The sequence below is a fragment of the Pithys albifrons genome, chromosome 18 (genome assembly GCF_047495875.1).
Source record: "Pithys albifrons albifrons isolate INPA30051 chromosome 18, PitAlb_v1, whole genome shotgun sequence".
Lineage (NCBI taxonomy): Eukaryota > Metazoa > Chordata > Aves > Passeriformes > Thamnophilidae > Pithys > Pithys albifrons.
The window spans coordinates 1,199,729-1,224,212 of NC_092475.1; the positions used below are offsets into that span (position 1 = coordinate 1,199,729).

The window sequence follows — 24,484 nt, forward strand, 5'->3', positions numbered from 1 at the left end:
AGCGGCTCTGGCAGCGCCACAAAACTCCCGCGGGCGCAGGGGAAGAGCTGTGAGAAAAGTCGCGGTTGCCCGCAACGCGCATGCGTCTTGCCCGCCCCGCGGCCCGCGCTCCCTCCGGCGCTCCGTAGGCGGCCGCCCCCCGGCCCGCGGCGGGGTCAGCGCGGGCGGCCATCTTGTGTCGGCGGCCCCGGCCCCGGCGCTGTTCGGAGAGGCCGCGCCGCCCCCCGCGGGCGCAGCGGGCCCGGCCCCATGTCCTCCTTCTCGGAGTCGGCGCTGGAGAAGAAGCTGTCGGAGCTGAGCAACTCCCAGCAGAGCGTGCAGACGCTGTCGCTGTGGCTCATCCACCACCGCAAGCACGCCGGGCCCATCGTCGCCGTGTGGCACCGGGAGCTCCGCAAAGGTGCGCGGGGGGCCCAGGGGCGGGTTGGGCGGCGGGGCCGCTCCGGCTGCCCCTGCCCGGCGGGTCCGTCCCCACGGCCGAGGCGGAGCTCGGTAACCCGGCAGCGGAGCCTCGGCCCCGGTTTCCCGGCTGTTGTGGTTGTTTAATAAACTTCGCAGGGAATTCCCGCTGTGGGGAGGCGTTTGTGGTGTGTGCCGGTCCCGGCACGGGATGGGGACACAGCGAGGTGTGGGGCGGGAGGATGCTCAGGTTGGCTGTAAAACAGGGATGTACGAACTGTGCTCCTCGGGAGGTGCTCGGGCTCTGCACCTTTTAGATTTTACTTTTAAACTTTGTTTCCGGATTCCTCCAACTCACCCATTAGAGAATTGCGTTCGGGGGGGAGGAAATAAGCAAAGAAAAACCTGTGAGATCTCCACCTGTATCTCCATGGCAACGTCTCTTTGGTACAGTCATCCAGAAATACTTTGTGGGTTATTTTTTCCTTGCAGAGTAACTTAAGTAGAATTAAATTAAGGTAACTTCCCAGGTGGCTTCATCACGGAGTCAGGGGGAGTGTCAGTGTCAGGTGGACGGGGGATCCTTATCCTTCGCAGCCCAGGCCATGGTGGGACTCGGCGCTGATGGCCCGGCCCCAGGTGCAGCTCTCAAAGCAGCCCCTGCCACCATTCCCACCCCTGGCCCGGCGCTGGGAGCCCCTCGGAGCAGCTGTTGGTGGTTGTTGCCATTTTGGTTTATTCCTGAAGGTTTAGAAGGTCTGAGCCCGACCTGCTGCAGAAATGAGCCCTTTCATTTGTGCCTCGTGCCTGTCCGTGGCCATTTGGCTCTGGGTGAATCCCGCGGGTTCTGAAGCACAAACTGGGGGGATCCAAACAGGAAAATTATGGTATGTGGAAGGAATTCGATGCTGCTCTGTCATGGCATTGACTGGAAAATATTTGGGTCTCTGCAACAGCTGAGTCCTACAGTCCCACTCTGTTCTGAATTAGGAGGTTCTATACCAAACAGTTTTTCTGAATTTAATTAATAAGAAATGAAATTCTTTGTTTTATTAATTTACTGGTAGGGTAGAATGCCTTTTTTAATCATATATTTAAAGTTTATTTATTACACAGGGTTTTTCAGAGTTGAGGTGTCACTGTGCCCAAAAAGGATTTAACTCGTGTTTTTTTCATGAATTAGTTAAAAAAGAGCAGAATTGAGGAGATTAAAAACTACTTGACTGGAAGGTCCCTGGTTTGCTTTGGTAACAGGGAAGTATTTTGGTTTTGTGTTAGACTGTAAATCTGTGAGCAACGTGGAGAGCCACGTCAGTGATTGTGAGTGAAAGAAGTGAGAAATAAATGCAAACTCTTCTTTTTCTCTCCTCCTCCTTTTCCATTTCTCAGCAAAATCCAGCAGGAAACTTACCTTCCTGTATTTAGCCAACGATGTCATCCAGAACAGTAAGAGGAAAGGCCCTGAATTTACCAGGGAATTCGAGTCTGTTCTTGTGGATGCATTTTCTCACGTTGCCAGGTATGTTACTGCATTTCTTGGACTTTCCTCTCTTGGGATTTGCATTCGTGTTATTCAGAGTTTAATTCAATTGGATTTTGTTGTTGTTTTTTTCTGTCTCAGGGGTGGTTGTGCCCCGTTACTGCAGCAGAGCTGGGAGTCTGAACTCTGGGAACTGTTTGGTGTTGGTGTTTCTGTTCAGGGTTAACATTCCTGTTCTGTTTGTGTGTGAATGGGCCCTTCCCACCCTGCGCCCTTCATTTCAGTCTTCCCAAAGGCCTGGCAGATCTGCTCCTGAGCACTTGGGTGTGTTCAAGGAAGCCACACAATGACCGGCTCTGCCCCCCAGTCAGGAGGGAGTAAAGGAGCTGATGTTTTGGGTCCCTGGGTCTCACAACCCTCTTGGTTTGGGGACAGTTTCTCTGTGTGTTGCTTGTTCTGATGGTCACCTGTCAGAGAGTCCTTGCTGGAGGATGGAAGAGTTTCATCCCTGAAAGGGAGGAGAAGGTGCAGCCACCACCTGAAAAAATGGACTGGAGTTTAGTTAAGGTTTTCTCTAAATAGTGGAGTAATTCCTGTTATCTGAACAGCACTGGTGCTCTGGGTGCTTGGTGTCTGTTCTGGAGGGCTGTCTGGTGTCACTGTGCTCTCTGAGTGCAGTTAAGTGCCTAATGATCCAATCAACCTGCTTTTAATTGGGATGTTATTGACTGAAACAACTGTTGAAAGTTTATACTCTCGAATTGTGAACATGTCACCTTGGGGGTGTTTTTATCACTCTTCTGCAAACTCTGAACGATGGAAAGTTTTTCCTTTGTGCCTTTCCCTGCCCTCACTTTGGGGTGGGAGTGGGGGGCCCTTCCAGGCAACCTTTAGTTCCAGTGAAGGGGGAAATTGGCCACCAATGGGTTTTGCACACTCAGACACGTGGGAAGGATCCTCTCCAATGTGCTCACGTTGCAGTGGGTGCAGCTGGTGGTTTGGAAGGTGCTCTCTTACAGCATCAGGGGTGCTGATGTGCTGCAATAAAATGGTTTCTCACCTTGCACAGAGAAGCAGACGAGGGCTGCAAGAAGCCCCTGGAGCGACTGCTGAACATCTGGCAGGAGAGGAGTGTGTATGGCAGTGAGTTCATCCAGCAGCTCAAACTGTCCATGGAAGACTCCAACAGCCCCCAGACAAAAGGTAAATAAATGCCTGTGGCTCATCATGTGCAGTTTGGTTTTACATTAGTGCATGTTTCACTGCAGGTACCCTGAGGAGTTGTGCTCTGGGCTCCTTTAGTTGAGCTGGTGATGAGGATTCTTCAGGATTGTCTTGAAGTCACAGAATCCCAGACTGTTCTGAGCTGGGAGGGACCCACAAGGACCATCGAGTCAATGGCCCACACAGGGGATTGAACCCATGACCTTGGCGTTGTTACAGCCAAGTGTTACCCAACTGAGCTGATCTCTGGTGTTTGTTACACTGTGGTTCTGGTTTGCAGGTGTGCAGCCTGGGGCTGGCAGGGAGCTGAGCTGGAGGTGCTGTCTGGGGCTGCCCGTGCAGGCAGAGCCCTCCAGGGCTGCCTTTGGGGTGGGGCAGCTCAGCCATGCAGGGAACTGTTGCATCCACCTCGAGTCAGGGATCCCACTCTGGGGCTGCTCAGCTGGGTTATTGAAATGGCTTATCCGTGTTGTCAGTGCTGCCATTCTCATGGTAATGGTTTGCAGTTACTGTGTTATGATTCAGCAAGGAGTTAATAATTGAAGTCTGGAATATGTGCCCAGAAGCTTGTGTGGGTTTTGTTTGCCTTATGCTGATGTCATTTGGGGAAAACTCTTAACTTTGCATCATTTAACATCATTAGGACATCACAGTTACACCCTTAATTACTTTGTGAGACAGGATAAACTTGTGTTTACTGTGCTTTGGTACTGCTTGGCACATCCTTTTACAGCATCTGGAAGTGTTAGAGTGGTGGTGCTGCAGTGGAAAGCAGCAGGATTCCCAAGCTATGGAAGGTGAGGGCTGTTAAAAATCAGGAATGTTCTGGTCAAGGGAATATTTGTCCACTTTGCAGGTAAAAGAAGTGGCTGTCCCATTCCTGGAAGTGTTCAAGGCCAGGTTGGACAGGACTCTGAGCAACCTGGGCTGGTGGAAGGAGTCCCTGCCCAGGGCAGGGGGTTGGAATAAGATGATCTTTAAGGTCCCTTCCAACCCAGGCCATTCTGGGACTCTGTGAAGTGTCAGTGTCTGAATGAGCTGGAATGGCTTTGCTGCTCTGGTTGCACCTCGTGCTGTTCCCCACAGAGGTGTAAGGACTGTGAGAGGCTTGGTTTGGTCATTAGTGAAGGGCTGTTGTGGTGAAGACAAGGTCTGATGGAGTTGCAGAATTCATATGAAGATGTGAGTGTTAATGAGGCCTGTATGAAGATCTGTGGCTGCAGATTTGTGGGGTTTTCAGACCCTTCTCCAGGCAGAACTGCTGGGTTGGTGCCTTAGCAGGTCCCACCAGAGCCCTTTTCCTGCCTGTGACTGGGCTGAGGGGTGACTTTGGGAAGGTGTTGCCATTTTTCCCCCAGTGCTGTGAACCAACTGCCCTGACCAAAGGAGTTGTCTGATCTGTGTGTGGCAGAGGAGTCTGTTCCCTCAGGGGTGAAGGTGAACAGTCTCTGCATGAACTGGTCTGGGTGCAGCGTGTGAGGCACTTGTGTGTCAGCCAAGGACAGAACTGACATGCCTGAATTCCTGCTGAGCTGAGTAAGGGAGGATTTGAAACAGTTAATTTAATGTACCTGGGTAAGTGTTTCACAAGGGTCAGCTCTGAATCCAAGCAAATTGATCATTGATCCCGTGTGTTCTGTTTCCTGGTCAGTTGGCAAACAGCTGCTGCTCAGTGTCCTCTCCCTTGGCTGGTGGCATCAATCTCTCCTGCTGCTCTTGTCCTCTCAAAATGTTTGTACAAAATCAGACCCTTCCTAAGTGTGACAGACCTTTGTCTGTGGGGAGCAGAGTGAAGGAGTAGGGCTGATTCAAGAACTGCTGTGTGCACAGCTTCACTTGGCAAGGAGCTCAGTTCTTGTCTGAGTAACTGGAGATATTAATGTGGTGTCTTTCATTTGAGGGAAAGTTCAGGGCTTTTCCTGAGTGTGAATGTTGCTGCCTTGTCAGTTCACTGTCAAAAAACCTCTGAGATTTTTAAACTAACAGAAAAAGAAATCTGAAGAATTCAGCAGTTATCCTTTTTCCTTGTTTTGACTGGCTTGTTTTCAAATTAGCTTCTTAATGGTAAAAGTCAGTTTCAGCTGGGATTTTTTGGATTTCTGAGATAAATTGGTGTTGGAGTTTCTGGTGGGTGACTGTCTGTGTTGCAGAAGTCTTTGTTGTAGTTACTGTATTCTGTATTCAAACAGGTGAACATAAACAAGATGGAATTTGAGGTTTCCTCTTGTACAGATAAAATGGTTGTCACAGATGTGGAAAACCATAGTCTGATGCTCCTCCAGAGCCCTTCTGGCTTCCTGCACTTGTGTAGACCAAGGGACACACAGCTGAGGCACAGGCAGTGGTATAGATTGGTTCAAGCTGTGCTGTTAAAAGGCTGGAGCTCCTTTAGAGCATCTGGTGCTGTTGTTCTCCAGTACCTGGTGCTTTTCTTCAGCCCCAGGTGTGGCAGCAGAGCAGGTCAGTGCAGGTTCTCTGAGGCACCTCCATGGTGCAGTGGTTTTGATTCCTGGGCTGGTGGGTGCAGCTCTGTGGGCTGGAGGGCAGCACTGGGAACTGGGAAACTTGCCCAGAGGAAGCTGAGTCCTGTGTCAGTGGGGAAGGATGTCCTGAAACCCCTTGGTGTGTGTTTCAGTGGTGCAGCTTCTCATGAGCAGCAGGGCCTTGGGTGGCACAGCAGTTCAGTGGCTGTGCTGAGTCCTGCTGTGGAGCAGAGCTGACATGGATGATGAGGCTTTCCCTTCAGAGGCAGAGAAGGAAAAGAACTGACCCTTTCTAAGCATTGCATTCCCTGGTTTGCCTGCTCAGTGACTACCAGATTTTAGTCTTTTGGGTTCCTTAAGGAGATCTGCACATACATGGAAATGAGCTTTTGAATATTGATGCATTGTTTTATCTCTAAATGTGTTTGTTAATCTTGCATTTGCTTTCTCATTAATCTCATTTTTATTGGAATGTTCCTTTTCACAAGCAGTAGGGGAGAGAAGAGCCTCACGTTTCTCTCAAAGCTTGGAACAACTGGGTCTTAGAGGCTTGATGTGAAACCCTTCAGGCAATACAACCCATAGAGCTGATGTGCTTTCTTTTTGTAGTCTTTGCAAGGAGCAGCTGAAGGAGGTCCTGTAGGAGTGTGTCATTCCAACACAACTGAGCTGCTCCCCCTCTGCTCATTGTGTTTGTTGCAAATTCTAGCACAGAAAGTCAGACCTGTATTAAAATACAGAGGAGAGCAGGAAGGGAAACCTCTGAGGGGAGTTAAATAAAGGCACCTGGGGACAGGTCTGGGTGTGGCTTTAGAGCAGGGTAGCCCCAGGTACATTTGAACTAGGGGAGGGTACCCACAAATACGTGATTTGATGAGGACTGAAACCATGATGAGTAACCCAGCCCCAAAGAGAGAAGGGGTTAGAACGGTTGGAGGGATGTGCTGAACTATCACAGGCCTGTTTACCTCCCAAACCACCCATCAGGAGAAGAGAACACAAAGATAAGCACCTGAGATGGGGAGATCTCCTGGGCTGCCCCGTGACAGGAAAAGCCCATGTGTGTGCAGCAAGGCCTTTGACACTGTAATTTCCCTCAGGCCACTGGAGATTGTTTGAAGACTGAAAAGTGGTGCAGAAACACTTTTACAGGTCCCTGGACACTGCAAGAGTGAGGTAACAACAACCTGCAGAGCTGTAGGAGAGCAGGTGTCTGTTCTGGAGAAGTGGAATACTTTGCTTTTGGGGATTTATAGGGAGTACTTCAGTCTCTGAGCTGTGAGGAAGACCCCAGTGAAACAGGAAAACTGGCTTTGTGGTGGGGGCTTCTCTCTTCTGTATCCCCATGTCAGAGCTGTCAGTGCTCTACAAGGATACCTTGATTGTTTCAGGTGTGTGTCACAGTCTGATCCGTTCTGGGTGCTCTCAGTGCTTGCTCTCCCCCTCTCTGCCTGGATTTGACAGGCTTTTCTGGGAAGCACAGCCTGCCATGGATGAATTGTTCCTGGCTGGCAGAGTTTGAAAGCTGCCCAGCCAGGGTGTGCTGTAATTTGTGCCGTGTTTCTGTTCTCTTTTGGGGGTCCTTTTTGCTCTGTACACTCTTCAGTTTGAAAATGTGTGGCTTTTTTCTTCTGTTTTGATTAAATTGAGATGGTGTTTCTGGGATTCTCTGGCAACTGGTGCTCAGGGCTGCAGGTGCTCAGCACCACCCACTTCAGTGTGGTTCCATCAGCCTCTCTTGGCCTTGCTCAGGTAGAAAATTCAGTGAGTTCTGTGTGCTCTGTGTTAGGGCAGTGAGCAAGTGAAGTGCTGTGTGTTGGGCTGGACCAGTTGGCAGCACAGCAGGAATGGCTCTTCAGCAATTTGAATCCTGCCTCTCTCTCATTTTAATTTTCACTTGTGTGCATGCTGTGGTCGTGTGTTCTGTGGGTTAGCTCGTGTTTATCCTCTGCTGGTTAATTACTTTATGATAAGTAGACACAAGTGATAAATGCTGATAGCCCATTGTGTTGGGCTGAGGAACTTTAAATGCTTTTATCATCTGCTCGTCTCCTGTTCAGCCCAGCTCGTGTCTCTTGCAGACCTCAGTGGGCAGCAGCTGCTTCCTCATTGGTCTGGTGTCTCAATGGTTTGTCAGTCGAGTTATCCAGCACTCTTACATCCCTTGGATACACACAATAATCAGACTTTTTCTAACCAAGAGAGCTTTGCTCTGGCAAACATCAACAGGTCATTTGTTTTAGGGTGACTTTTCTGTGCTGCTTTGCTTTCCTTCAGCAAATCTGTTCTCTAACAAGTATGTTTGTGTCTGTCTCAGGAAGGTCGTTCAGTGTCTGTGGAGTTCAGCTCTTTCCCCTCCACATGAGCAGGTTTTACAGCACTTCTGCCTTTCTCTGCATTAAAGTAAAGGTTTTTCATATGCCCCACCTGACAAGGCAGGGCAAGGGCAGACCTTTCTGTTTGAGTGGGGCAGGCTGGTTCGTTTGAAATCAAGTGATCCTGGATTTTTCTGTGAATCAAAGTCTTTACAGACTCTGTCCTTGAACTCCCTGATTGTCTCTGCAAGATTTGATTCCACTGAAGAGATGCTCTCAAAACTGTGCTGAGCTTTCTTACAAATTACCCTGGATCTCATTAATTTTGGTGGCAAGTTTGAAGAATGATCTGTCTTCTCCTGAAGGTTCTCTGGCTGGATCAAAGGCTGCATTAAGACTTCTGACTCACTGAATAAACTGTCTCTTCCCTTTGAAGCTGATGTTTGCCACACTGAGCTGCATTTAACATTTCTCATTCATGCTTTATGAGATCCCTATTTCTGAAGTTTTACAGGTACCTGCTTGGGGATCACTTCATGCCCTGCCCATCGCTGTTGGTGGTGTCACATCTTGGAGTTGGAGTTCCACAGGGCTGTCCCAAAGCCTCTGTTTTGGTGGAAGAGTGACAGGTTGACTGACCAGCAGTTACTCTGTTGGTTGTGGGACCACAGTGAGCATGTCCTTGATCCAGAAAGATTACTTGAAATTCTCTCTGTGTGTGCTTTGCTTCATTTCTGCTGGTAGAAATCTTGACCAGCACGCTCAGTGTTACCCAGAGAGTCTGAGCAGGGTTGAAATCTGCTGTTCATTGACAAATACCACATTTCTCTGCCTTTCCTGATGTCAGTGTAGGAAGCACAAACCACAAGCAGTGCATGCTGCTGATGTGAGGGCTCTGCATTCTCATGGCATGTACAGAGGTTTGTGTGGGGGCAAAATCAACCCTTTATTGCTGTTTTGCATTTGAGCGTTTGGAATATGATGCCAACATGAGAATCCAGCTGTGGTTGTCCTTCTCTAGAGAGCTTAATCATCAGAGCATCTGGTGCAATTCTTTTGAAGGAGAGACAGTTAAGGTGAGCAGATCTGGCATCCAAATGAGTTGTTTCTTTGCCTTCAGTTGCAGAGGAGAAGAAGTCTCTAAAGAGAACTTTCCAGCAAATACAAGAGGAGGAAGATGATGATTATCCTGGGAGCTACTCACCCCAAGACCCCAGTGCTGGGCCACTGCTGGTATGTGCGATGGGCTGAGTGTGGGAGGAGCTCTGGAAGCCACAAGGCCACCTCCCCCGTGCCCCGGTCCCCTCCCCCGTGCCCCGGTCCCCTCCCCCGTGCCCCAGCCGTGCCCCCCATGTCCCAGCCACCTCCTCTGTGTCACAGCCACAAGGTGGAGCTGACAACAAGTGAAATAGATTCAGTTGAGCGATGCAGTTTGCGATTGAGAAGTCCACGTGAAATGCAACAGGTTCTTTTTTTTCCTGTTGCATTAGTGACTGTGCCCCTTCTGAGCAATTCCAGGCAGTCTGAGTAGTGCTGTCAGGAAAGAGTCTCAGAGGACTGCCCGAAGAGCAGACCATATTTTAATTTCTTCCTAAGATCAGTGGGTAACCTCTTGAACTCCAAGTTTTAACACAGTTAAAACATAATTGGGTTTTTTTGTAGACCATCTCTTTCAATAAGCTATAAAAAAGCTTGACCCTTGATAGGTGTGTGTGGAACTGGTAGGAAAACCAGCTCTGAAGAGTTTTTGAGGCTCACACGTTAGTGGTGTGAAAATAGCTGGAATTTCTGGCCATTTGAGGCTACAGAATGAACATATGTTGACCCAGAGTCTATTTGAAGAGGATAAAAAATTACACCATCCATCTGGTAAACTGTAAACATTGAAAATAAAAATAAATAACAGTTGTCAAGGAAATAAGTGAGAATTGTGTTGGTATTTCTTACCTCCAGATGCCTTGCAGCTTATGTTTTCTCTTGCTGATAAACATTGTTACTGTTGGAAATCATTAGCAGCTTGCAAGGAAACAGTAAATATTAGGTAATGAACTTTTGTTTTTCAGATTGAAAAAATATTTGTTTAAAATATGCCAGTGTTTTTAATAGTTTTTAAACTATTGAACTGTAGTTTAAACATCAGTGTTTGTGTTTACAGGGCTGGTGTCCCCTCTCAAAAACCTCCCGTTGAAACTTCAGTATTTTTAAAATGAAGAAACAACACTTTGTTCTTCCTGTTTAGGGAGTCTCTCTCTCTCCTTTTTTTTTTGAATTATTTCTTTGAGCAAGGAGGAAATATGGCATTTCAGGCTGTCCTCATGCACATCCTTTTTAGGCTGGGATATGTTTTGGGTGAATTCATTCAAGCTGACACATTATCCCCAGTGCTCTGGAGCAGCTGAGCTGGGAGCCTGGGGCAGCACACGGGGCTGGTGGCTGTGCCTCAGACTGTGTGGTCGGGTCCTTCTCAGCTATGCCTTGGCATAATCACCTCTCTTCATTGGAATGAGGAGTTTTCCACTGCAGGGTCTTGGAAAAGCCAACCCTGCTGTAATTACTGAGGAGTTCCCAAACACTGGGATAGTGTAAACTCAGTGAATGCTCCCTGTGTCAGGAAGCAACGGTTTAAAATTTATTTGAAGAAAATACTCCCCAAGTGGTGGCTTTCTAAGGTAGGTGATGTCAGCTGCAGTGGCCACATCCCTGGAAAGGGATGTGGTTAAGGTTACCTGGTTTTACTCATGGCTCACTTGGTTTGTAGACCGAGGATTTGATCAAAGCCCTCCAAGACCTGGAAAATGCAGCGTCGGGAGATGCGACAGTGCGGCAAAAAATCGCCTCCCTGCCTCAGGAAGTTCAGGATGTTTCATTACTGGAGAAAATTACAGGTATGAGACCCAAGGATGAATAAACACGGGTCCAAAGAACAACTTAGAAATCAAAGTGCAGGGTTTTTTTTAAACAATCACAACGGTGGAGTGAATTCCTGCCTTTGTGTCCTTGCTTTGTAGCTCCGGGGTAATTAAGAGATAGCAATCCTGTGACGTGACTCAGAAGATTAAACCGACATAGCTGCTTCCACTTTTTTGGGTTGGACCAAGGCTTTTGTACTTGGAGAGCAGCAGCATTTTGCAAGAATCTAAAGGGAATTGGGCCAGAGTTCTCTCTCAAGTGCGTGTTTGCCTTTGAACACCCCGACTGTTAAGATATCTTGAGGTTTTATGAGACTGTGCTGAGTACACAGACTCCTTGATTGATATATTTCTGAGTTCTGTCAGATTGCTGAGCACACATACACTCCTTGATTGCTATGGGAAAGGAAACTCACCACCCCCATCAATCTGTCAGTCTTTGTTTAAATGAACTTTTGCAATTACATTTGAAGAGTAATTTTAATAGAAGCATTTAAAGGTTGAACTGATTTGGCTCTTGCTCCTGGAGGTAGTTTTAATTTAAAACCCATTATGAACTATCACTCTTACAGTGTCCAACTGGACTGTGTGCAATTCTTAGGTTTGTGTCAGTGCATTGGGAATTATTCAGATAAAAGAGGAATTAAGAACTGCACACTGTTTAAATGTGGAAACCATGGAATTGTTTATCTGAAAGTGCTGCCCAATGTCTTAGTTTAATCAGCCTGTTCTTAGAGACTGACTTCATAGGTTTATATTCCCCCTTCTCTGACATCTCTGCAAGGATCAAATGCAGTCAGTCATGTCAGTGTCCAAACTACACCCCAAGAAAGGTGTTTGTCCTATTTCCTGTATATCCCCCGTGGTAACAGCTCTTATTTTCCTGTCAAGCCAGAAGTCTATTTACAAACAATCCATCAGTGTGTGTGTGTGGCTGGTGAATTGTAGCCCTTCTATAAACAGCCGAGAGTTTCAAACCCTGCCCGGTAACTCCCCCCCGCAGACAAGGAGGCAGCGGAGCGGCTCTCGAAGACGGTGGACGAGGCGTGTCTGCTGCTGGCCGAGTACAACGGGCGGCTGGCGGCAGAGCTGGAGGACCGGCGCCAGCTGGCACGGATGCTCATCGAGTACACCCAGAACCAGAAGGACGTGCTCACAGAGAAGGAGAAAAAGCTGGAGGTGAGCGCTGGGTTACTGGGGCTGGCGAGCTGGTTATTGGCTCACCAAACACTCCCCTTGACTCCTCTCTCTGGGTTTCTCCCAAGGGAGACAGTTGTAGTTTTTGTCTTTACATTGTAGTTTAGGTGTTGTTTTTTACATTGTACTCTGGGTGTTATCTTTAATTTTGATCTAGGTGGTTTTTATATTTGGAGTAAAGCAGGTAAGGAAGCTGTGTAAGATCTGGAGAATGCAAATCTGTTCCCATGTTCAGCCTGAATGTTTTAATGGGCACCTGGGAGGCCCAGAATTCTATACTTCTTAAAGAAAAATAGACTCACCTAACATGGTTTCTTCAGACTTACCCTGTTTTTTTATGACATTCCCCTTTTCAAAAAGTCAGCCTTTGTTTACCATAATTAGCTGAGGTTTTTTTTTATTTTGCTTGGGTTTTGGTTATTTTCCTTATGGTTGGATGCCCTTCATCTGCCTTGCCAGCCCCTGCTTGGTAAGGGGAAGCAGTTTAAGCCAGATCTGCTGCTCTCCATCCTGTAACAGCCACTGACCTACTGCCTCTGCAATGGAATGCAAGTGGGGCTGATAGTGAAAGACAGGGAGTTGCATTTCCTTCCTGAACAAGGAGGGCAGGACCCAAACCAGTGTGGGGCTGGCTGGGCCTGAGCTGAGCCCCCTGCCCCACCCTGGGGGGCTGCACTGCCAGCTGTTTGCAGCTGTTTATCCAGAGTGTGCTTTCTGCATGGAGGTTCTCTGGCACCATGGAGTTTAATTAATGGCTGTGGGTGGTGTCACTGCCATCTGCTAAAGTGCCCCTGGCGGCACATCGAGAGCTGAGAGCTGCTCCTTCTCGTGGTGCTGGTGCTGAACAGCTGCTGTGGGCTGGGACGGGAGGGACGTGGAGGACAAAACCTCCTGGAAGGAGACTCTGCTGCAGCAATCGCAGGCTGTTTACTGTCATGGCAAACCTCATCCTCTGACAACTCGGCAACGGCGTTCCCAGATAAATTTCTTTGTAAGTGTTTCCTTTGCCGTGTGTTTATACTGGAGTTTCTCAATGCCTTGTGACTGAATTTCTTCAAGCATAGTGTCAGTCTTATGACTGAGTCAGTAAAAAGCCTTTAGACCTGGATATGGGTGATGCCATAAACCCAAATCCTGTTTGGCAGCTGATTTATTTGCTGGGGATTTGGGTTTAGGTCTGACTTTTTTTCCTGTTGAAAGAAGGGCACCTGTGTAGTAGAAACACATATGTGTATGTGAACAAAGCATAAATGTTAGAGATATTGATGTTTGGTTTTCAAAAAGGCCAGAAATAGGTAGCAAACTGTTGCTCAGCATTGTTTGAAAAGGCCCAGGGCAGTCCATAAATTTGAGTCAGTTTAAGACTGGGAAACTGAGAAATCCATAATGACAACATGAAATAAAAATTTCTAATGCACTGGCTGAAATGTTCTGACAACTGTGGGGGGTTTCTGTTTGGAAAATAACTTCTTTTGTAAGGAATATTACTTGAAAATTGTAACTTTGGCAGAGGCAGAAATGTAATCCTGAAAATTAAGTGTTTTGCTGGCTGAGCTGGTTTGTTAATGGGAATAATCCTGCTGATGATAATGGGACAGGCTTGCTCACTGTTGGGTGTAAACACAGGCATTCACTACCTTGGAAAATAAAGACTGATCTTATTTAAATACCAGGATCTTATTAAATATCTGTCTAGATTAGCATCCCTGTCATTCTGCCAGAGAAGCTGCCTGGGTGCTGTCACAGTAGCAGGAAATGCCACTCTGAACATGAGGCATAATTGATATTCGTGTCAGCTCTCAAGCCTCAGTGAGGGAGGTTGCCTGATTACAGCATTCCATTGTTTGGGCCTTGTAGAGGGTTAATAAACAGTGGAAGATGCTGGTTACAGATAAGGCAGGCCAGATCTGCTTATCAGTTTTGTTTGAGACTTTGATGTTCTCACAGTATTGATAAGCCTGGATTTTCCTTTGTAGTGCTAATAAGCATTTTACTAGAAGGATCTAAACCTCTTGTAGCAATTAAAAACGTATTAAAAAGCCAAACATTTACTCTGGCAAAGTCTGAAATGGGGAAATAACTTAAAACAATCTAATTTTACATATCTTCAGATTGTAGGCTTTGCTCTCTGGATGTCTTTTCCAGAATCTTTGGTACTATGAGTTTTTTCTCTTGTGCTGTGAGTTTCCTGACTCAGATGAGAGGGTGTTTTTGGATAGAAGATGGATTGTTTACTCTGCTGTCCTAATCCAGCCCAGGCTGCTGGGCTGGGGAGAGGGGCTTCTGACAGCACTGTAACTTAGGGCTTTATTTTAGAGATGGAAATGTGTAATTTGGAAATCACTCTGGATGGTTTTGTATTTTATTTACTCACAAAGTCTTTCACTGTGATAACTATGAAAGCAGCTAATCTGTGTTTTTTGAAAAGCAGCTTTCGTGGTCTGAAGGGCAACGGTTGTTTACTGATCCTGCTAATTCTGTCCCTCATGAACCAGCAAGTTATCAAAACATACATGAACTCCCTGTGTTTATGTCCAGTGGGCTGATGCTCAGAATGCTCTGCAGTGTCAACCCCCTGAGACACAGCTCTTGTCATCAGTTGCAGAAAAGCTGCTTAATTGAGGGGCTGTGGACAGGAATGGCCCCTCAGCTGGTGTGAGTGGGGCTGAAGCAGCACTGGTGACAGGAAGGGAGAAAGCTGGCACAGAGCCTGAAGATCACAAACATGTGGTCAGACTCTGGGTTTAGAGTAGCAATGGAAGACATTGGAAGTGTAATAATGAGCATTTCTTTGTTGGAGAGGGGCATGGTCATAGCTTGGTTGTACTCTGAGTGCTTACAAAGGGAAGGCAGAGTCCCTTTAATTGTGGCAATCAGCAAAATTAACTGGCCCAAAACTCCTGCCAAGCAGCCTGTAGCAAGGTGTATATTTTTAAGGGTAAATATTCTTGGGTTCACTTACTGATAAGGATGGTGGGATGGTGCTTGCTGCTGTTGAGCAGCTGAACATTGAATTTCTGTTTGAATGAGGTTTCATCTGGCTCAGCAGTTGTGGGCTCAGTACCAGCTCCTCTGTGAGGGGCAGGATCAGAGGTGGCCTGGACTTTGAGAATAGCAGGTGACAGGAAATAAAATCCACTTTCAGACAGGCATAGAACCAAGAACTGTTGTTTCTATAAGACTGAGATAAGATATCTTTGTATCTCACATGAGTATTGAGCTTCTAATGCAAGTTGTCTGGTTTGTGTTATTTTTGGCCACTGCTGCCCTGTTACAGCCACAGAGCACAGTCAGCTGGGGAGGGTTTGTCCTCCAGCACCTGAGCCTGTAGGACTTCAAGGGGAAGGACTGTCTTTTGAAGTCAGTGCACTCTTCTGGAATGCACGACAGGCAAGGAGAAAAAAAATCCAGGGGATCAGTTTGTGTAAAACTGAAATGTTGTGGTGAGATACCGGGGAGAACATTCCGTGTTGGTGTCCCAGGCAGCTGCAAAATGAAGTCAGATAAATAGATGGGACTGGAAGAACCAAGGGAGGGCAGTGCTGGGAGATGGCAAATTGTGTGGAAGCTTTATGGGCACCTGAAATAACCACTGACAGGAGGAAACCTGGAGTATGTGGAGGGAGGATTGTTTTAGTCTCAGGGGGGAAAGAGGCAGAGAAAATAAAGGCGATTGTGCATTCGGAGTTTCTGTTTTGATTTGCAGTCAGTGAAGGCAGGATTTCCATGTACCTTCTGTCCCTGTGTTTGTAAGAGGTGTCAGGAGGAACCCACTACAGCACAGACAGTACATGTGTGTAGTACAGAGTGTGTGAGCAGGTGTGTACACTCAGATAAGTGTGTTTGAGTGTCTGCATACAGAAATCTAAAGAACATGCTGTATTTAAGGTCCAGTTTACAAGAAATGTTCTGGCTCTTGACTGAAACTGAAAAATTGTGCCTTAGAGTCCTGCTGAGAGCTGTGGAGGGGTTTTGATGTTTGTGGGGTTTAATATTCATGGCTTCGAGGCACCTTTAATAAGGTGTTAAAGCCCTGCCCGCAGGAATCTGCAAACCCTCTTTGACAACGTGTGTCTGAGGGGTGAAGTGCTTGAGGTTTTCTGCACTGCCCAACACTACACGTTTTCTTGAAATACGGTTTAGTTCAGTGGGTTAATAGGCAATTTGTTACTGTGCTGGTTCCACTGCCTGGCTTTCTGCAGCATGTCAGTGTTGGTGTGGCTTTGTGGCTGCTGCTTCCCTCAGACAGGAATTCCTGGGTTGTGGTATGTTCATTTCAGTGCTTTACACAGTGAAACAGGAAGTGAACTTTTAGTTTTGCTGTTAGGGAACCAAAATGGTCAGTGTTTCACATGCCTGAGGCAGAGGGGCAGCTGGAGGAACCAGCAGTGAGGGGTCAGCTCTGCACCCTGGGCAGGAGCACCAGGGCCCGGGGCCACCTGGGGTCTGTAGAACAAACTGGTGATTAATGGGGCAAGAAGGGCAGGGCTGTGCACGAGTCCTGCCAGCTGTGAGCCAGTGGTGCCTTTGGGAATGGGGCCAAGAGCACAGGATGCAATTCCAGTGGGAGTCTGGGGCTGCTGGGCTGTGTATGGCTCGAGGCAACAGCTCTGTTTCTTTGCATGATGCAAGGATACAATTTCTTCATTTTGTAGGCACTTGTAGGTCTTTCTAATTATAGTAGTGCTGCAAACAGAATCATACTAAAAAATAAAAGCAAATAAAAATTATCCAATATTAACATAAACTTTTTATGCCTTTTACTGAAGTGAATGAGGGTATGACCACTCTTACTCAGTTATAAAAGAATTAAGATGCTTGGAGAGGTGAATATGTGGCTGCTTTGCTTGTACCCTGAGTGATGGTTTTTGCTGTGAACATCAATTTCACCCTCCCAGTGTTTATTTTAGCAAAGATACTTTGCAAATGAAGAGGATGTCCATATCTGTCATACAGTGACAGCCTGGGCCCTTTCTGAGAGTTTTTAAATGTTTGAGAGGCTTAGCTGGAGAAATGCTCTGTGGAGGTTCCTGCTGCTGGCTCTTGTGTTGTCCTAAACAAAGAGGAGAGCAAGGAGATGAGTTATGGCTTCAGAGTGTGTAATTCTGCAGAAACACAGTCTCTGCTGGAGCGTGAGGAATGATGCCACAGAAGAAAGGAGCCTTGTCAAATTTAAAAGAGCAAGACTGAACAAATTTCAGGTCTGAAAATGAACTGAAGCTCTGGAAGGAAATACATCATTCAAGCTCTGATTCCTGGGCTGCATCTTTGAGATAAAAACCTCAGATTTACTGGTTTAGTGAGGAAACCTGGTGTCACTGCTGGCATTTGGTTTCACTTTGCTTTGTGCTGCACTGAACTTGTGAAATGGCAGAAGTTTCCCTTTCTGTTCTTACTCTAATGTGTTTTAATGAATGTTTTTTAAGAGTACTTTACATAAGTTTAGTGCCAAGTATCAGAAGCTAAGGAATATCTAATCAACCTGCTACAGTAGTGGTTTTAAAGAGAGGTTTTACCTGAGCATATAAACACGTGGCTGTCAGACTTGGAACCTCACTTCATACTCTGCAAATCTCTGCTGAGCCTCTGGTGCATTTCCCCCTCACTTCTGTGGTGTTTTGCTTTCCTACAACTGGCTCAAGCTGCAGCGTATCAAACCCGAGCCTGACTGGCAGCTCTTCCTGTTCACTCTCTCAATTCTCATTAATGCTTAGCTGTGTGTTTCTCAATAGATGCAGTTGCTGTGCTGACTTACAGCATGTTCCTGCCTGACCCTGGCAGGGCTGGACGTGCCCAGTGTGTGCTCTGAGCCAGAACCAGCCGAGTCTGTGCCGTGGAACCCAACGAGGTGGACTCGGCCATGCTCAGGCTGAATTCCCTGTCGTGTCGATTACAGGCAGTTCTGTGACGTTCAGACAAGGCTGCTCTGGAATGGAACACTGTCAGATTCCTTCAGTGGTGGTTAATTCTGATCTTGCATTTGTTTCAAGGGCTGTGTCTGATTCTCGTGGTCGCTGAGGATGCAGAATGCTGTGCACTGAGAGGGAATGTTGATGAGCAAAAGCATCCTCATGGCTCACTGCCAGCGTTTCCTGTATCTTCCTGAAGCTCCTGCTTACAGCAGAGATCCCATTATTTTGTCTAAAAAAAGCAAATAGCATCCAAATACTATTAATCTTAATATAAGCCTCATGTGCAGTGAGGCAATTAGCTCCACACACAGGGTGCAAACAAAGGCCTCAAAAAGCAGCAGCTTCTTTAACTGCACTTCATATTTGTTCCATTTTGTGGTATAGAGGGACTATATGCCAAAATCTACAAGCTGCAGTTTCAAAGCATGTCATGGGCTATGTGAAAAACGTGGTTTCCCATAAAACCTGCTGCCAGATTCCTGCATTGCAGAATATGGCCAGAGCTCATGGAAAAGGCAAAGCCCCCAGCCTGGAAGGGTGTTCCGTGTCTGTGCTGCCGTGTGTGCTCAGGGGGGCAGCCAATTCCCTGCCCCAGCTCTGGCCCCTGGTCCCTCAGCTGCTTCCGTGGGTCAGCACAGCCTCTCAGAGCCAGGGGGATGCAGAGGGTTAAGCATGCAGGGGAGAGCTGAATTTCCTGTTTGTTATGTATATCCAATCTGTCCAGTAACTATTCATCTATTCTAGGAAATCTTGATTCTTGGATTACTCCTTTAGTTTCCATTCCTGAGTTGAGTGATGTTTTTCTGAGCCTGAGTGTTTAATGATTTGAGGGCTGTAGCTGCTTTTTCCTTGTATTTTTTCTCTCTTTTTTTTAGTTTGTTTTTGACAGGTTAGACCTTTTGTGTGGACTTGTTAATGCCTGCATTAACCTCCTGGTAAGGTGGAATTATTTATAATTGAATGGAATATGGTTCACAAGGTAACTTAATTTCTATTTTCTGTCATCATATATATACAAAAGCCTCTCTTCAAACTGAGAGTGTATTTCTGGTAGCTCAGTGTTCCATGTAGCTCTTCTTGTAGAGTGTCCCTCAAAATTGGGATATGTGAAGTGCAGCATTTTCCTAAACATTCGAAACTGTTAATTGTAAATCTGGAATCACGTTGCTGCTGTTAATATGCAGAGGAGTTGCTCCTAATCTGTGTGTTTGCCATCCCATAAGAACCAGAATAGCCTTGTGGTTTGCCTCGATCGTGGTGGTTCATTTGTTGTGTTTTCTCAGAGCTGCTGGGCTGTCAGGCAAGGCACTGGCAAGAGTCCCACTCCCCTAAATAGCTCTGTTGGGAAAGGAATGTAGTTTGCAGCTAATATAATTGTAATGGTCATGCAAATCCTCTTCAGCCCAAGAACTGTCGTGTCCCAGGGTCCTGACTGCCCGTGAGATGTGGAGGATTCTGCTCTTGTCTGTTTTGCTCTGGGAGTGGCAGGACCTTTGTCTTTCCGTGAAGGTTTTTGCATAACTGTTTTATGTGGATCCATGATTGGATCCATAAATCCTTATCTGTTTTGCATGGATCTTGGCAACTCAAGCCACATTTGAAGTATTCTTTTGGCTTCTGTCTGGAATTTGTACCTTCTGCCCATTTATCAGACCTGCAGGACGTGCCAGCTGCCTTGCCCTTACTGTTGCTTTCCTATCCCTGTTAAGTATTTCTACAGGAAAAAGTAGCACCTGCTGACACTCACTCTCGACAGTTTGGCATTCCTGAGAAAGCACTGACTGTTCTTTCCTGGCTGCATATCCGTAACTCCCTGACAATGAATTATGAATTTTTAATTTTATTTTAAGATTGTCTTCTGGGGATATCAGAGTCCAGCCTCTTCCACCTTCTGTCTGAGCATTTGGAGTACAAGGATTCAGTAGAATTCCTGTCTCTTGCCTCGCAGTGCTTGGGCTGTGCCAGCCCTGACCTCTCCCTTTCCCCAGTGTTGGCCCCCACGTTCTCTTGGAGAAGAGCACCAAGTGTTGGAATGCTGTTGCCTCCTGGGCATCCCTCTTTATCTGCTGCTGTTCTCTATTCATGCTAAAAAATCCAGGGTGTTTTGTTCTCTTGTCTTCTTCTTGTGACTCTCTCGACTTGTTTCCCTCTTCAATAATTCCCCAGAGTGTGACTGGAGATGTGGGTGCATTTGTATTTTGATCCTGATTCTCTGTCTTTCATTAAAACAAGACAAATTCCCGCAGTCCTAAACAAATATGTGCCCCTTGATATTTTTGTTACTGTTCTCCAGGCCTGAGAACAGCATCCTGCAGTTCACTGGTGCTGGGAGGGCTTTGTTTGGACTGGGTTATTATATCCTGTGTGTTTTGGCAGATGTGTTTGGTTAAGATGGTATATTAACTCACAGGGCCTCATAAAACATTTGAGTTTGAGATAGGATGTTAAAAGACATTCTTATTTGGTGCTGGCAGGAAATTTATTGGATATATTTACATAGTCATTGCAGGGGTGTTGGGACTTGTTGGGATTGACGGCTGCTCTCACTGTTCTAACTCAAAATAATGAAACACAGAGAGTGTAAACTCCTTGCTTGTAACCCCACAGGAACTGCTGTGCTTTGATGTTTGGAGAAGGTGAAGAGAATTTCCATCACTGAGAAGGTTAGAAAGTCTGGATTAAAGTTGTAAACTCTTCAGAAAGATGTTTTGATTAAACATGTGCCTAGTTTTGTTTGATCTTCAGAGATAAAAATTTCTGTTCTCTGGTAGACTGTTCTCTTTGCCAAGTAATTAAAAAAAAGAAAAATAAAATTATATTGCAGCTGGCTGTTCTGTGCATGGTTTTTGTCTTAAGCTCAGTGTTTCCTGCATTCTGGAAGTACCACGAAAACCAGGCCATGAGTATCTGGGTAAAAAGACTGGCACATTCCAGAAGAAATGAGGTGACACTGGGGTTTTATTCCTTTAGTTTCTGTCTACTGTTACATGAATGTTTAGAGTGACAAAACTTTGAAAATTGTTTAAACATTGATCTTTAATTGAGGTTCTGTCTTGGATAACTTGGATGTGTGTTGGGCTGTTCTTAAGTGGCCTCTAAACAGAGTTGACCAAGGTGTGGTTCTTTCTTCCATTCTCAGTGTCCAGACTCCTCCTCTCTCACAGTGACACAGGAGTCTCTGGTGTCTCTGGGATTTATGGGGATTTCTGCACATGAACGGGAGTTTTACTGGACTTTTACTGCTCAATCCAGACCTTATTTGTGAAAAAACCACTTGCAAGTTTCCTCTTCATGGATTTTTAACTTGTTTTTCTCCTTTAGTGATAAAGTTGTGAAGATTGTAGTGTCAGTGTCTGGTGTGGCCGTGTCCTTGCCCTGTTCACATCAGTGATCCTGCCCGTGTTCTGTGCCAGTGTCAGGCACAGCTGCTGTAATGTGGCATCCAGCAGCTCACTGAGGGGACCCTGCCTAACAGCCAAAACCTGGGCTTGATTTAATGACCTGAAAGGGAAAATTACATTAATTAAATGTTCAAAACTGATCAAGCTTGAAAGCAATGAGCATGTTGGCAGCATAGTGATGCTTGTGGTGTGGCTGAGCTGCAGCCTCTGACAGCAGAGGGGTGTCAGAGGGACACTGGCAGCAGGTGGGAGTCTTTGGGCAGGAACACCAGGATAGAGTAACTCTACAGTGACACTTCTCAAATGCTCTATCAGGCCCCAGTGGGTGCAGGTTGGAGGGCATGTTTCATGTGAAATAAGTAAGGCAGGGCAGGGGTGTTGGTTTAGGGATGCCAGAGCCTGGGGCAGGCTGTGAATTCAGGTGCAGAGTCTGCAGTTTTGCCAGCAGTCACTCAGAGCACCAGGGCCTGACCACCCTCTGTGAGTCCTCACCTGGAAGATACTCCTGGATGAACTAACAGCACTGTTCATTAACCTGTGCCCAATCTTTGTTCTCTTGTCTCTCTCCCTCAGGAGTACAAACAGAAGCTTGCCCGGGTAACCCAGGTGCGCAAGGAGCTGAAATCCCACATCCAGAGCCTGCCAGACCTGTCGCTGCTGCCCAATGTCACAGGAGGTCTGGCACCTCTGCCATCTGCTGGGGACCTGTTTTCAACAGACTAGAACAAACCATGTGCCCCAGTTTCCATTATTACCAGCAGAAGTAAGAAGACACTGATGTTGGCTGGAAGTCCAGTCTTCCAAGTTCTGCAGTAGGAAGGAACTTGCAGACCCTGCTTTCAACCTCTTGGCTGCTCGTGCTCACCCTCTCTCTGTGTACACTGTGAGGGGAGGAAGAGGAGTGAGTTTTGTGAGCTCTAAAGGGAGTGGGGGTGGTCTCTATAGGCAAACTTCTCTCAAACTTTTCCCATACTCCTTAGTTGCTGTTTGCTCTTAGCACTTGTTACCCCCCAAAAGTCATGAGAATCATGTACAGACATACCTGGGAAGCTTTCAGAGGAGGGTTTGCCATGGAGCATCTTCCCTCTGTACAAATATCATGTTATTTCTGACTAAGTCTTGCCTGTTTTAATTAGATTTCTGAGCCTCATCTCTGAGAGCAGTGGAGTGGCTCGTGGGGTGTGTGGGTCCTGTGTCAGCTTAAGGGGAAAGCATCTGCTGAGCAGTGTGCAGGGAAAGACTTCCTAAACCTGCAGTTCCTCATCCTGCTGTGGGCCTGCCATGGGGGGAGTTCCCACGTGGCGTGGGCATCAACTGAAATCACAGGCAATAAAAATAAGCAGCTTTTATTTGTGAATTAGAGATAGACTCAAGTTACACTGTGCTGAGCAAAGCAGAACTGGATGTTACCTAAGTGGGAGTGGAAGTAAGTTTTGTTTTAGCTACCTTAGATTTATACCACATTTTTCCTCTTCATTGTACAAAGTTAGATGGTGATGGAAGCTTTGGATTCATGAACTGAGAGGTTGGTGTGTGGCATCTGCTGGTGTCCCTGTGGCAGGCACTGTCTGGTCTGCCCTGGGGATGGTTACACTGAAAATACAATGCTATAAACTCTCTCCATAGCTTTAGTGAGGTTGTCTGATGCACAGAAGTTAAATGTGGTATAAATATTTATTTATATAGAAAATAGACCCATATATATGCACATACCCTGTATGCACATGTACCATGTCCATGCATGTAGATATTAGAAGGATGTACTTAATTTTGTGTCACAGATTATTGTGAGCTGATTTTTATAATCAGAAAAAGTGTAAAAAAGACAAATTTTAAAAGCTCTTAATTCCACTCTGTTGCTGGCTAGTGTTTTAGCTGCCAGGGGTGTAGTTTTGATTTGTGTGTTAGGTCTGACAAGCTGGACTCTGTGATCACTGAACCATTCCAGTTTGGATACAATTCTGGTTAAATTTAGCACCTCTCACTATAACACAGGTTAAATTTCTGGAGACACTTGATCTGGTAACAGGTTTTGCAACACAGAGTCTGAAGTGAACTGAGGAGCTGTGTCTGTGCCTCCCTGTGGTCTTGAGCTGCTGTTGTCAAAGCCAGGAAAGGAAACCTGCAGAAACACCAAGCTTGTTCTGCTCCACATTAATTTATTTTGCAGGGTGTTCAGTAACCCATTCTCCACTCAGTTACAGCAAACAGCACGGCATCTTTTGATCATTAAGCTCTTCAGAAGCTCACGTCCTTTTCCTACTGACAAGTCCTTCTTTTTGTCCTTCTTTCATGCTCCTTGCACCCTCACTGCCCAGCCAAGAAATGTGGTTTTAGTTTACAGGATTTTTTCCCGTGGCAGAACTGTCTGTTCCCTGAGTTGGTTTGACTGTGCAGCCTTTTATGGTCCAGACTTTAGATAAAGCACTGTACATTCTCTCTGCTTTGGCCAAAAATGAAAAACAAACAAAAAAAACCCCCACCAAACCTTGAGAACCCAAACCAAAAGACTCTTTTCCATCCTGACTCCTCTCACAGAGTTACCCTGAGGCTGCTTGAACCAAGTTGTTTTTAGCATTGATTGAATGTGTATCCATTGCAGGACAAAAAAGCTGTCAAAAAATGATGTAGACAAATGTGTTGGCATCTCACACTTGTGTTTTTGGCAGATCTGTGACAGAGTTTTATGTCTTTTTTTTTTCTTTTTTAATTGAAATGTTTAGATTTTTTTCCAAATATATGTGTGTGTTTTATTTTGCTTAATTTAAACGAAGTCTTGTGGGTTTTCATTTTATTTGTTTTACTTTTTGGGCAAAGGGCATCTGGTGAACTGGGTGACATTCTCTCAAGGTTAAACAGATTTCCCCACGGTGTGTCTTTTTTTAACAAAAGCTTAAATCTGTATATGACTTGACTTAGGAATTAATTTAGACATAGAGGCTGCCATTGGACAGCAGTATATTCTGAAATGTTTCATAGATATCTATTTTTGAATAAAGAGGGTGTCATTGAACAGTAGTGGCCTTACTTTTTTCCTTCAGTGCTCTGGCACCCCATGGGTTTTGTCTGGAGTTTTTTCACCCTCTAAAGTCCAGGCAGTGACTTGGGGAAATCCTTGTGTCAGTTTTCAAGGCAGGGTGGGAATGTGGTGTTTGTGGGAAAAA

At 46.2% G+C, this 24,484-nt stretch overlaps 1 protein-coding gene across 2 annotated transcripts; it reads left to right on the forward strand.

The window, feature by feature from the left end:
• The first annotated feature begins 129 nt into the window (after positions 1–129).
• On the forward strand, positions 130–24,333 carry RPRD1B (regulation of nuclear pre-mRNA domain containing 1B). Of its 2 annotated transcripts, XM_071572749.1 has the most exons (8): positions 130–400; positions 1,789–1,918; positions 2,949–3,082; positions 9,022–9,134; positions 10,660–10,786; positions 11,814–11,989; positions 20,527–20,582; positions 21,894–21,982. In XM_071572749.1, exons 1-7 carry the CDS (start codon positions 250–252, stop codon positions 20,557–20,559), a joined length of 864 nt encoding a protein of 287 aa, XP_071428850.1. In that variant the 5' UTR covers positions 130–249; the 3' UTR covers positions 20,560–20,582; positions 21,894–21,982. The 2 variants fall into 2 exon arrangements, with proteins under 2 accessions (XP_071428850.1, XP_071428849.1); XM_071572748.1 differs by lacking the exon at positions 20,527–20,582 and having other exon boundaries at positions 132–400; positions 21,894–24,333.
• Positions 24,334–24,484: the final 151 nt, after the last annotated feature.

Bases quoted from the DNA above. Each gene is read 5' to 3' on its own strand.
- RPRD1B (XM_071572748.1), top strand. From the start codon at position 250: ATGTCCTCCTTCTCGGAGTCGGCGCTGGAGAAGAAGCTGTCGGAGCTG. The intron at 1,919-2,948 runs GTATGTTACTGC...CACCTTGCACAG, and splicing joins GCATTTTCTCACGTTGCCAG to AGAAGCAGACGAGGGCTGCA. The intron at 11,990-21,893 runs GTGAGCGCTGGG...TCTCTCCCTCAG, and splicing joins AGAAGGAGAAAAAGCTGGAG to GAGTACAAACAGAAGCTTGC.